General features: G+C 40.1%; 1 protein-coding gene across 2 annotated transcripts in view; it reads left to right on the top strand.

Annotated features, from left to right (window-relative positions):
- Positions 1 to 13711, top strand: part of LOC129189056 (glypican-5-like) — a 52547-nt gene that overhangs the window by 4799 nt on the left and 34037 nt on the right. For both annotated transcript variants that reach the window (XM_054790332.1, XM_054790331.1), the window contains 2 exons: positions 5273 to 5434; positions 11899 to 12449. In XM_054790332.1, the coding sequence (XP_054646307.1) occupies positions 5273 to 5434; positions 11899 to 12449 (713 nt within the window). The remainder of the gene's footprint in view (positions 1 to 5272; positions 5435 to 11898; positions 12450 to 13711) is intronic.

Here is a 13711-nt window from a genome sequence, read left to right on the forward strand (position 1 = left end):
TATCAGAGTTCTTCCTTTGCGTATATAATTTGCGTGCAGAAACAAGAGTTTTGTTTCTCATTTATTGTGCGGGGTCAGATTTGAATGTTTCAGAATGATTATATGTGCGATGTGTGTACTATACATGTATATGGTGTATCAAACGTTGTGTGTCTTTGTCGTCACTTAGGTGAGATCGCACATGTGTACATTCGAATGCTTGTATTCATGTGAAATATTGTATGTACATTTTTTTCTGCGCCACGTTAAGATTCCACTGTTGTTAACGTTTATTTTATGTGTGTTTGAAGAGTTGTGTGTGAATATTTTGGTTGTTGATTTGGAGTCAATTTCTGTTTCCTGAATAGGCATCTTTTAGATGGAAATGATACAAGAAAGTGGCTTGACTTCATTATTTTTGCAATTTGACAAAAATGTCCACAAGTATTCACTCTTTGTCAATACAGGTATAGTCGATGTTTGAATTTTATATTTGATGTTCTCGATCATGGGTCACCATCCAGTCCTCGAGCGAGCCCTAACAGGCCTGCAAAAAGGTACCAATTAAATGTAAATGTATACCCATTTTAAAAATAACGTGGTTTCTTTTATTTAATGATGATATACGATGAAAATAACCTGATAAATGGGTTCATGGCATGCTAATGTGCCAAATGTGTGTTGTGTGTGGGGAGAAGTTCATTGTTGAATTGAATTAAAGTTAAATGGAACTATCCAGAATGGAACTATCCAGAACTTTTCAAAATTGTTCTTGACGTTTATAAATGAAACATTTTCATAGTTAAAGCATAGAAAACCTGTTTATGACCTTCTAAATACGATTTTCAACATTATTAGAGCCCTCGAAGACATGAAAGGACACCCCTATAGTCACCATTACACACATTACCCAATATAGTAAACATAATAACAGAAAATAAGACATATTAGATATAAATAAAACATAAGTTAGACTCACACATTAGCATTGGGTGAGTTCCTTGTTGTTTTTTTCTGGACAGCGTACTTCCTGCAGTGGCTATTGTCTCATCAGTGTAATGTAAATGTCCAAATTGTTGTTGTTGTTGTTTTTTTTCAAAACCCTTGACTTAAAAGTAATTTGTTCATTCATATAAGGTGCAAATCAAGCATTCATCAAAAATCAGTAAATTACAGCGTTTTTCAACGTAAATGTTACAATTCATTTATTAATTCATTTATTTTGAAAAACCGTGATGGAATGAAGCCGTCTTACTACCTAATAGCTTTGACCAATGAGAAAAGCAACATCCGGTGGTGCAACACTACAGCTAGGAAATAGTGCAAATGCAACACTACGAGCAGCTTTGTGCCAAACGCCAATGCTATTCGTGAACCAAAAATGCAGGCTGCCAAACATTTTGAATTAGGTTTATTAATGGGATGCTCCGATCGATCATCCACCAATCAGTATTGGCCAATTTCCGTGGAAAAGTAAGATCAACATACAGGGTCAGGCAAAATGATCTGACACATTTGTAGGTTAAATAAAAGGCAAATAAAGTAAAGAAACAAAAAAGTGTTTTTATTTTCGAAAAGTACATATAATGCAATTTTTTTTCATATAATGCCATTTTGCTTTGTTTCTTTATAATGCCATTGTTTTTCGTTTCTTTTTCAGTTGCTGCCATGAATTGGACTGGTGAGCATCGCGCTTTCATTGTGGAAACGTTTCTCAAAACAAACGAATCTGTAACTGCAACACAACGAGCGTTCCGTTTGCACATGAGCTCGAAACACGATCTTGTTATGGGTTACCAACTTCAGAGCTACTGGATCGGCATTGAGTGTGATTTACTTTTTAAAACATAATGAAACAGAATGGCATTATATGTACTATATGTACTTTCTTGTTTCTTTACTTTATTTGCCTTTTATTTAACCTACAAGTGGGTCAGATCATTTTGCCTGACCCTGTATTTTGATCAGTGCCTTTCACTTCCAATTACAAAAAGCGATCCCTTCTACTATTGCAGCTTGCAGCCTGTAGAGACCCCGGTGTGCAGTGCAGTGTCCTGCTAAAATGTCTTGGGTGTTCCCCCCCGCCCCTCCTTCATACTGTGCCAAAACTCAAACAAACCCAAACAAATGAAAAATATCTTGCAGGAGTAGCACGTTAAATTTCTTTAATTTAATTGAAGAAGACCAAACAGTTGACGGAGTATAGTGAGTTTTCGATCCTCACGTTGCAGCATCAAACGGCAGCTAACATAGTCAACGCTGGGCAACATTCACCTGTGTGTGTGTGTGTGTGTGTGTGTGTGTGTGTGTGTGAGAGACAGTACGTTCTCTTGAAAATGTAAGTAAAATATGTTTTTTTCTAAAGTAAGGTGATTTTATGATTTGCTTTTTCAGACCAATAGTAGGAGTGTAGCCAGGAATTCTGAAAAAAAAAATCACATTGGGTCCCTCCCTTTTTATTTTTTGGTATGTTTCAATAATTACCTATTGTTTAATACAAGTAGTTCTAACTTTTCCTCACTATACGGCACCCTTGACATCATAAATAAATTGAAAAATGTACAGTTAATCCATGACCGGTATCGGCCGATCTTACTCATGGATGATGGGTATCGGAATTGGCAACATTAAACCCTGATCGGCGCACCCCTAATTTATTGTTTTTAAATATGGATACTCTACTTAACCAACTTCTACTCTCAGGGCAAATAAAAAATGTAATATTGAATAGTCAATGATGAATGTGGCAATGTGTGTACGTAAATCGGCCCACCTATAAATTGTTTATATATGTACAGAGGACAAAAAAAATGAAATGCTGAAATCCAAGTTTATGATGATATGCCAATATGCATCCAAAGGGGAATTTAAGGGTCTTAATTGTCATACTGAAGCCAAGGATATAGAAGGCGTATGTCACTGAATAGCTGAACAAATGTGTGTGTATGTTTGTGTGTGTGTGTGTGTGCGTGCGTGTGTGTGTCAGGTCACACACTGGTGAACAGTCCATTCCTCTCATCCCTCTCTCCCTTGATCTCAGTCAGCTGCTTGACAGTTTGGCACACACATGCACATAAAACAAACACAAGCTCGCACACACGCTTGCACACACACACACACACAACCAGTTCTGTTTCCATCACCACAAAGGACATTGCATTTACAGTAATTTCCTGCAGACCTCCCTTGCCTGTAACTGTAACCTAAGCCTATTGTAACATACTAACTTTTATCTCTTCACCAAGGAATGAGGTCAACAAGTTGCATCCCCAAAAGGACCCCCAATAATGTGACTGTGTTAACAGCTTTATGTCATCGCAATGCAAGTGATGCATGTAATGCATGCATGGCATCACATTGGGTCCCAACTGGCTCGTTTAAAAATTATTTTTGTGAGGCCATGTTGTCATGTCGTGCCTTTGGACACTGCTTCTTCACACACTTTACTTTATAAATACACGGATAAAAAAGGATTTTCATAAATTTCATACTCAAAATCACATTCAGTTTCAGCTGGTTCCCACCTCGGAAAGCAAAAAGGGCAGTGTGTACCAAATATTTGACTATTTCTGTAAGTTCACTTAAACAACTCAAAAAACATCAACTACACTGCAGGTCTTCGATCCACCCATTCATTTTCTATGCCGCTTATCCTAATTAGGGTCACGGGGGTATGCTGGAGCCTATCCCAGCTGACTTCAGGCCAATCACAGGGCCACTGCAGGTCCACTTGAGGAACACGGTTGAATGCCTTCTCCAAGTCCACAAAACACGTGGACTGGTTGGGCAAACTCCCATGCACCCTCAAGGACCCTGCCAAGAGTGTAGAGTTGGTCCACAGTTCCATGGTCAGGAAGACAACCACACTGCTCCTCCTGAATTCAAGATTCAACTATCCAGTGGGTCCTCCTCTCCAGAACTCCTGACTAGACATTAGCAGGAAGGCCAAGGAGTGTGATCCCACCATACTTGGGACACACCCTCTGGTCCCCCTTCTTAAAAAGGGGAACCACCACCCCGGTATGCCAATCAAGAGACACTGCCCACGATGTCCATGCAGTGCTGCAGATTTCTGTCAACCATGACACCCCCACAGCATCCAGGGCCTTAAGGAACTCCGGGCGGTCTCAGCCACCCCGGGGGGCTCTGCCACCGATAAGTTTAGGAGAGCCCATCACAAAGTCCCAAGGCACTGCTTCCTCATTGGAAGACATGTTAGTGGGATTTAGGAGGTCTTCGAAGTATTCCTTCCACCTGTCCACAACATCTCGAGTATTGACAGTGTATTCACTACAGCCGCCCGAAAGTCGTTCTCCATGGCTTTCTTGAACTCCTCCCACATCCGAGTTTTGCCTTGGCGACCGCCAGAGCTGCAAACCGCTTGACCTGTCTGTACTTGTCAGCTGCCAGTACTTGTGAGATGCCTCTGGAGTCCCATGGGCCAAAAGAGTTCCGGGATTACTCAACGACAGGCACCTACCACCTTACGGCCACAGCTCTGACCAGCCGACTCAACAATGGAGGCACGGAACATGGCCCACTCAGACTCAACGTCCGCTGCATCCCTCGGAGCACGGTCAAAGCACTCCCAGAGGTGGCAGTTGAAACTCCTTCTGACGGGGGACTCTGCCAGACGTTCCCAGAGACAAGAGAAGGATATATCTATATACAGTATAGGCAGCGAGTCAGACAACCACCGCACCCACGGTGCCAAACAAAAACAAACACAAGTCAACACATGTGACACACAAGATAACCTACCCACTGCACCGTGTGGCCATAAAAATAAAGGTCTACTCACAACACACATGCCAAAATTAAACTCATATCTTCTCACCGCAGAGCATGCTAAGTCATTATGGTAATCATTATAGGGACTACGTCCCAGCAGCTCCAGGAAGTCTTTGATAAGTATTTCCGAAAAGTGATATTTTAACGGACATTTGGGTGTTTTCTTTGGGTGTTTCCTTTCATGGTTCACTGTAAACCACGAAACCACTGTAAAATTCAATTTGGATTTCTTTTGAGGTCATTTGATATTTAGTTATGCAAAGCACCTCAGATGTTTAACGTGCTTGTGAAAAAAGGGACACAAGAGCATACAGCATATTGTCACCCCTGCTATTTAGTCTATGATTTAAAAATACTTTTTTGTCATTTGTGTACTGTAGTTTCGTCACTTTTGGGACTTTGAAACCACCTCATCTGATACACGAAAATCCATGTACAATGTGGTATCTTGCTCACACAACAACATGTTTGATTGAATGAATCGATTTTCATGTTCATTCAGATGACTCTCTCCGGGTGTGTGTCCACTCTGGGCCTGGGTGCTGTACCAGTAAGATGGAGGATGATTACATGGCTGCTGTCCGCAGCGAGACGCAGCAGAAGATGCGATCCTACAGCTTTGAGCTCAAGTACCTGATCGCGGGACACACCAAATCCTACCAAGGTTTGTTACTAAATTATTACAAATCGTATACAGAAAATACAATAATTATTATTACTTTTACTGTGTTTTTATAGTCTTATAAAATACAAAACATGAACATTTGGGTTTTTACCAAATGTCGTTGTTTGGTAAATTGAAGATAATTGACGAGTGCTGAGACCTCATTATGGTGTTTTAACAATTCTGTCAAGTGCTTGTAGGACCTTTGTCATTGTCACTTTGTGTGTTTACCATGATATAGCTAGTTTGTGTCAGGTTTATGGTGTGAGGCCAGTTTATTTAGTGAGGCGCCACAGTGGCTAGCCAAACAAACAACTGATGTCCGATGGCCTTTGAGAGAGCAAACTCTCAGGGAGAAGGAAGTGGAAAACTTTGTTACAACTTTCTATTTGCTTTCCATGTCCATCTATGTCGGAGGCTACAATAATCAGGTTTTGTTCTTGACCAATGAGGGAGCGGGGGATGAAGAATGTTTACATTCAGTACGTATCCCCACCAAAGTGTTGTTGTCATGGGCAACAGCCGGTCTCTAACGGCCTGCTTTGAATAGGAGGAAGAATACTCTGCTTGTCCACTTGTCTCTCAACACTATTCATCAGTGTGAGTGTGTGTGTGTGTGTGTGTGTGTGTGTGTGAGAGATACAGCATGTATGTGTGTATTTGTGTGTGTGTGTGCTTGGAGTGCACACATTCTAAGAAGGTTAGAATTGATGAGACCCAGACAGACAGAGCAAACATGTTTTTTTCTGACTCTTCTACATGTAAATGTGCTCTAACTTAGTTTCAGTGCAGTTTCATTTAAAAGATGTCTGCACCAGATTTAGCTCAGAGCTAATTTCCATCTGCAGTCCTCACATCATATAATACGATACAAAAATACAATAAGGTGCAATACAAATACAAGAAAGTACATCTAAATACCAGGTACAAAAATACAATTACGTGAAATACAAGAAATCACATATAAAAAGCTAGTGGTACTGCTTTTGCACTCTTGACAATTTACTTTTACAACTTGGGATCACACTGTACCTGTACCTTTCTGGCCCCAGGAAAATAGTTAATTAATAATTACTGTCCTTCAATGGACATAAAATATAATATGTCCTGTCTGTACCTCTATTCATGACAGTGTTCCTAAGGGGCACCAGTAGTGCCCACACTGGTGTATAAATGTGAATGAATGTTTGGTGGTGGTCGGAGAGGCTGTAGGCGGGAATTGGCAGCCATGTTTCTGTCAGTCTAACCCAGGGCAGCTTCGGCTGCATATATATAGATTACCACCACCAGTGTGTGACTATGTAGTGCAGGGCTGTCAAACTCATTTTCATTGAGGACCACTTGTAACAGTCAGTATATATGAATATAAATATGAATAGAACCTCATGATATAATTACACAATTGCCCATGCATTTGATTATTATATTTGTACTAACAAATTGATGGATAACTTGAAATGAGGAGTAAACTGAGAATGTCATGGTGACAAGCAGACATTCAAGTATTTATTTTTGAAAAATGCGTGGAATATCTTGCTGCATGATGAGACAATACTGACGTTTAGAAGAACTGCATGCAGTAACATTTTTCTGTCAAAATGACGGATCAAATACATTTAGAAGGACAAAGGTGAAGTGCATTATTGATATGCATTAGTCCCGAGGTTTCGCAGGCCACAAAATGATGTGGCGGGCCACATCTGGCCCCCGGGCCTTGTGTTTGACACAACACAACAACATACTCTAATCGAATCAGTTTTTCCCATAAGAAAGGGATAAATTAACATTTATTGTCACTTTTACCTCGATTGAAAACTTAATTGTCTATGAGGAGGAGGAGGAGGAGAAGGGGAGGAGAGAGCTTGCTGATAGTGACACGGTTAAAATGTGATTCAAATGTTCTGCTACGATGAAAGAGACTCGTGTTAGGCAAATAGGTTTTCAGACGTGTGCTTTTAGCTTGATTTTAATTTTCAGGTCATGTACAGCTCAAACTATGTGTATGTATATATATATACGTATGTGTGTCCATCCATCCATCCATTTTCTATGCCGCTTCTCCTCATTAGGGTCACGTGGTGAATGCTGGAGCCTATCCCAGCTGACTTCGCAGTATATATTGTATATATATATATATATATATATATATATATATATATATATATATATATGTATGTATGTATGTATATATACAGTATATATATATATATATATATATGTATGTATATATACAGTGTATATGTATATATATATTTATATATGTATGTATATATACAGTATATATGTATGTATATGTATGTATATATATGTATGTGTATGTATATATATACATACATACATAATAGGGCTGTCAAATGATTTTCCATCTGATTAATCACGGTTTTCAAATTAATTAATCATGATTAATCACCATGTCACATGTTACCTTATCTTATCGTATTACCGTATCATTTTCCTCTGTATTTTAAACTAGCAAAGAGTACATTTAGAATACAGGAAGTGAACAAATGCATTGCAATTGATGTGAAATGGATGGGGGGGTCGGATTAAATAAGCTTTGCTTCTTCCTACTCCTTTTTGGACATGTAGAACTGTGAAATGTAGTATGTGATGTATTCCAATGTAACTTGTATGCATGTTCAGAATAAATTAAACAATTACTATGTCTGAAATATGCCTTTTTTTACTGTATTTTTTTTTAAAGAAAGTTGGATGACAGCGCAGGATTATATGTATATCTGTATGTATTAGCAGCGCCAAATTCACTTAAAATTGAAATCACGTTAAGAGATGGCACACATGTCTGAAAATCTATTTACCGAACACTGGTTTCTCTAATAGAAGAATATTTTAATCAGACTTTTGACTGTGTTATTATGAGCAATGAGGAGCTGCGTTCAAAGACACCACGTCATAAAAAATAATTTACATCTTTTGAGTGAATTTTCTTGGATTTCCAAGCACCCTTAAATGCAGCAAATTGTACTTTCGCATTAAGAGTTACAAAGTGAGTGATAAGAATATCCACCTATTGATTTTCATTGCATTTCTGTTTATTTAGACCACCCATACATGCATAATAAAGACGTTGCTGTGATGTTCGGAGTGTCAGTGAACGCATCTTGTGGTCTGTCTCGTGACAATGAGGAAGTGTTGTTGCAATGAATGGACTATAGATGTGTTTGTTTGGAGTAGGAGTTACATATATGGTGTTGGAATTGCACTGCTGTTGATGTGTTCAGGTAAGAAAGTACAGTAAAAATGGGCACATTTCAGACATAGTTGCAAATGGTGAGTAATCATGAGTAATTAATTTGATGATTTGACAACCCTAATAAAAATATGATACAATGATAATGTAGAGTGAAACTCTTAAGCTTTCACAATTTAATTTGATACTGTATTGTCAAATTGATTGTATATACTAACGTCATTTTGGCCTATTGGATTCAGTTAATTTGGAGCGACCCCGGTGTTCTTCAACAGATTAGCTGACTCTCAAAGGATCCCCTCTCCTAAACACACTCATTATAGGCCACGAGAGTAACTGAGACATGCCCAGAGCAATTGTGGCCAGGCTCTGTTTACACCCTATAGTATGTGTGCATATGTGTGTGCGCTTGTGAATATGCTGTCTGCATGTGTGTCATCTAGCACTGGAAGACCCTATTGCCCTATCCTCCACGTCACAGCTGTCATCCAATCAGAGCCTGAAGAGAAGGTCACGTGACCAGAAGAGACTTAGCCTTGTCACTTGATGCTGTTTGTGTTGGAGCAACCCCTGCCAGGACAGTGGCATGCAAACATATAAAGGCCAGACGTTCACACCCAGTACTTAGGGTATTTGATCCCTACCCCTGCAGTCGCAGTTTTGTCTACATTAATAGCTGCTTATTTTGAGATAACCCCCAAATAATCAGGTAATTCTGGTGGATTCATTAACATAATTACACAATGGAAAACCACTGTGAAAGCTTGGGTTTACTATGCTGTCCTTTTTATACAATGTTGTGTAATTAAGACTTATACGTATATCACTGTTATGTGGATAGCCAGGTGCCTGCAGCTGTATGAAGTTGTTGCATACAAGCATGTACGTTAACTGGCCTATGAGGTGGTGAAAGTCATGGATAAATAGGTGTCTCTCTCCCTTGCACCCAGTTGTCTGTGTGTGTGTGTGTCAGGATGCCATTAGATTGACATCACCATGTTTAAATGGCAAGTTTCAAACATAGACACACACTACTGGCATATAGTCACTGCGGATGAGAGGGAACAGTGCACTGTATTAGATCATGTCAGACATAAGAAAAAACACAGTAGATCATGAGATTGGGCTCATAATCACCTGTTTATAGATGACAGGGTAGTGAAAATAAGTAACAGGATGCATTAACATGTGAGCTATTTTGGGTAGTAGGCATTTGGATAAAGTGACTCAAGGTTAGTCAGAAATGCAAGAAGGCGAGCTTATCTGCAATGCAATGAAAATGCCATGTTTTCATTATAGAGTATGGATCTGAAAATGTTTTCTGCAAGTAACTAGAGCAAACACAATAACATTGTTATTTCATTAAATTTAGAATTTGCTAGTATTGTTGTAAATCCCATCCATCAATCCATCCATTTTCTTCTGCTTATCCAGCTAAGAACCATGGCCTCAAATTTGGAGGTACTGAGTCTCATCCCAGAAGCTTCACACTCAGATGTGAACCGACCCAGTAAATACTGAAGGTCACAGCTTGAGGGTGCCATCAGGACAACTTCATCCGCAAATAGCAGAAATTAAATCCTAATGCCCACAAACTGGACACCATCGACACCTTGGAAATTCTGTCCATAAAATTTATGAACAGAAACGGTGGCAAATGGCAGGCTTGGCGGAAGCCAACTTTCGCTAGGAACAGGTTTGATTTACTGCTGACAATGCGAACCAGGCTCCTGTTTTCGTTGTACAAGGACCGAATGGCAAATAGTAGCGTGTCACCAATCCCATACAGGACGATACCCCTCACAGGACACGGTGAGGGACATGGTCGAATGTGTTTTCCAAGCCCACAAAGTACCCCTTGCAAGGGTGTCGAGCTGATCCAGTGTTCAATGACCAGGACGAAAACCTTATTGTGCCTCCTGAAGCCCAGTTTTTACTCACAGTCGTACCCTTCTCTCCAGCACTCTGGAATAGACCTTCCCAGGGAAGCTGAAGAGTGTGATCTCCCTGTAGTTGGAACACACCCTCCGGCCACCCTTCTTGAAAAGGGCGACCAAAACCCCAGTTTGCCAATCCAGAGGACTGTTCCCGACTTACACTCAATGTTGAACTCCCACAACATCCAGAACCATGACGAATTTAGGAAAAAACTCATCCACCGCTGGAACTTTGCCACTGAGGAGTTTTTTGACTGCCTTAGACACTTCAGCCACGGTGATGAACCTGTCCGAGTTCATGTCCTCAGACTCTGCTTCCTCTACGAAACGTATGTCAGTGGGATTGAGAAGGGGTTTGAAGTATTCCTTCCACCGCCCTATATCCTCAGCCAACCAAAAATTGTGCTCCATGACCTCTCCTCCCACACCTGAATTTTTGCCTCGACCACCACCTAAGCCGCTTTCCGCTTGGCCTGCCATACCTGTCAGGAGTCCTACAAGCCAGTTTTGAATATATAATATATATAATATGTTATATAATATATAAAACCTTTACAGATAATTAATGGTCAGCTTCACTTGAGTATTTTACAAAAACAGTCAAGTCTCACATGGACTTGGTGCAGTACTGTAAAATGTAATGACAGTCATGGCATGGGGCAAATGCTAGAGCTCCATATATCCGTGGTAAAACTTACAGCTGTCTGGTCTTGTTTGAAATCATGTTGTATGTTTTCATGTAGTCTTTTTCTACAAAGGCTGTAGTTGGCAGTGTCAGCAATGTAGTGTCTTGATGGCAGAACATAGCATGGAGCCATACATTCGAAAAGACAGCAAAACCTTACATTCTCCACGACGGAGATGGGCTGGTTGTCTGGAGCAATAAATTCGACTACCTTTTCAGTGATTCGTTTTGCCTTTTTGCTGTCTTTTGGATATTTGTGGTATTGAATGCAGCTCTGCTAGTACCACACCTTGAAATTGTCATTTTGCAGACATTGCAAGTCGCTGTGTGACTATTTTCATTTACAATACAAAAGTACTTCCACACGACTGACACAGCTTTGTGGCAGCTGCCGTAAAGATCGGGTGGGCTCATCCTCCGATGTCTAATCAATAAAAAATATCTGCCCAATCATGACCCAACATTTCACAGAACCTCAGGTCTACCTATATGAATTTTACACTGGCTTCGATGTGGCATGTTTTAAAGCTGTTGAAGGTTTATTCATCTAACCATAAAAAGAGTTTTGAAAATGTATGTGTTAACAGTGAGTAATTACCTTTTCCTCTTCTTTTTTGTCCTTTTTCTCTAGATACCTTTGATTCGCTTGTGTCCTTTACATCTAATTTGACCAACACCCTGTTTGACAGCGCCTACTCCAGCCTTGCATCAGACTGTCGCCCCCTTGTACTTCAGCTTTTCAATGACATTAAACGCCATCTTTCGGGAGACCCTAATTCCTCATTGGAACATGCAGTGCTTCGTTTCTATAATGATCTCTTCCCATTGGTCTATCGCCGACTTCTTAATCCTGGTATTGGCCACATGTCAGCCCGATTTTTTTCCTCTCCCTCCGCACCCACTAATGAAGACTGCCTACGGATGACGCAACAGGATATCAGTCCATTTGGCCCCCATCCTCGACTTCTGGTGTCCGGTCTTTCCCGTGCACTTGGAATTGGCCGAGCACTGAGCCGACTGCTAAGATTGGCGGGGGACGTTGTGGATGCAACAGAAAAGGCAACGTTATCTAGAGAGTGTGGGCGGGGCTTAGTAAGGATGCAGTACTGTTCCCATTGCAGAGGTCTGACGTTGATAAGGCCCTGTACTGGACTGTGTGTTAATGTTATGAGAGGATGCCTGGTAAGTCTTTACATTTATACGCACTTTATCTGCATTGCTTATATATATTTCTATACTGATCTTGAATTCTGTGTTGGTTTCCTGCCAGGCTTTGAACATTTTTAAAAGTTGAAAATTATTGCACTCCCCCGTGTATGTCACTAAATAATGACCATTTCTAATATTAGTTGTGTTGAGCTATTATATGATTTATTGTGAATTAGGCAGGTTGAATACTTTTGAGAGCAACTGTAAAATATAGATAGTTGACAGTGTCTTCTAGACATTTGGGGCTGCTTCCAAAATAGCTCTCACAGTAGAGATTTCTTTGGAAAGGAAAATGACACTGCTAATCATACGTGACAGTGTATTTGAAGTAAATGGTTTGTGAGGGATAAGAACAGCGTAGTAAAACTTACCTCGCTTTACCAAAGCTTCAGGGCAGCCACTTGAAAAACAGAAAATATTTTGGTGAACAGGTCAGGACCAACTAAATTATGCTTAATATCAATTATATCTCTTTTTAATAGCAGAAAAAAGATGCATAGTTTTTATATAAAACTGTACGAGTAAATTTGAGGATTAAGCAATGTCAAATAAGCACAAAAAATATTTATACAATTAAAATTTCTCAAAACAATAGTGAACAAAATGTGCATTATCAAAATGGAACCTGCCAGTGGTGGTTATCCACACAATACGGCCCTGCACCCTCCGGGAATCGAACCCTGCTCCCCACTAAATAAGAGTTGAGCAGAGCTAGCCTACGAGTTTAAAGCCTGAGCTGTCAACTCATCGTTGTGGCTTTTCAGGTGTCAGGGAGTGACGTTTACCAACATACTTTTGCACAACCACACCAGCTTGCATCCGTTACTCCAGGTATCCTTACACAACCACAGTATCATTAATAACCTGAAGATGAGCTGAAGTGAAATGAAATCAAATTAAATGAAAAGCAAGGCACTTTTTAAAACATGTGTGTTTGTAGAGTGCGGGGAGCAACGTTTGCAAGTGTTAAATCCCTAAAACCAAGCATACGTCTGCGTTACGGCGCTTCAATTCAGTTCAATTCTATTTATTTATATAGCGCCAAATCACAACAACAGTCATCTCATGGCACTGGGTTTAGAAAAATAGACGAGAGGAATAGATAGGTAATCAAGACAGAAAACAGGAGAGTCTTTATTTTAGTCCAAGGATCATAGAGGAGTGTTTCTGATACATATCAGCGTATCAGGGGTCAGTTCTATGCTCGCTCCTCCCCCTACAAACCCTATTGTAAA

Source organism: Dunckerocampus dactyliophorus, chromosome 10 (genome assembly GCF_027744805.1).
Source record: "Dunckerocampus dactyliophorus isolate RoL2022-P2 chromosome 10, RoL_Ddac_1.1, whole genome shotgun sequence".
In the NCBI taxonomy this organism is placed as follows: domain Eukaryota; kingdom Metazoa; phylum Chordata; class Actinopteri; order Syngnathiformes; family Syngnathidae; genus Dunckerocampus; species Dunckerocampus dactyliophorus.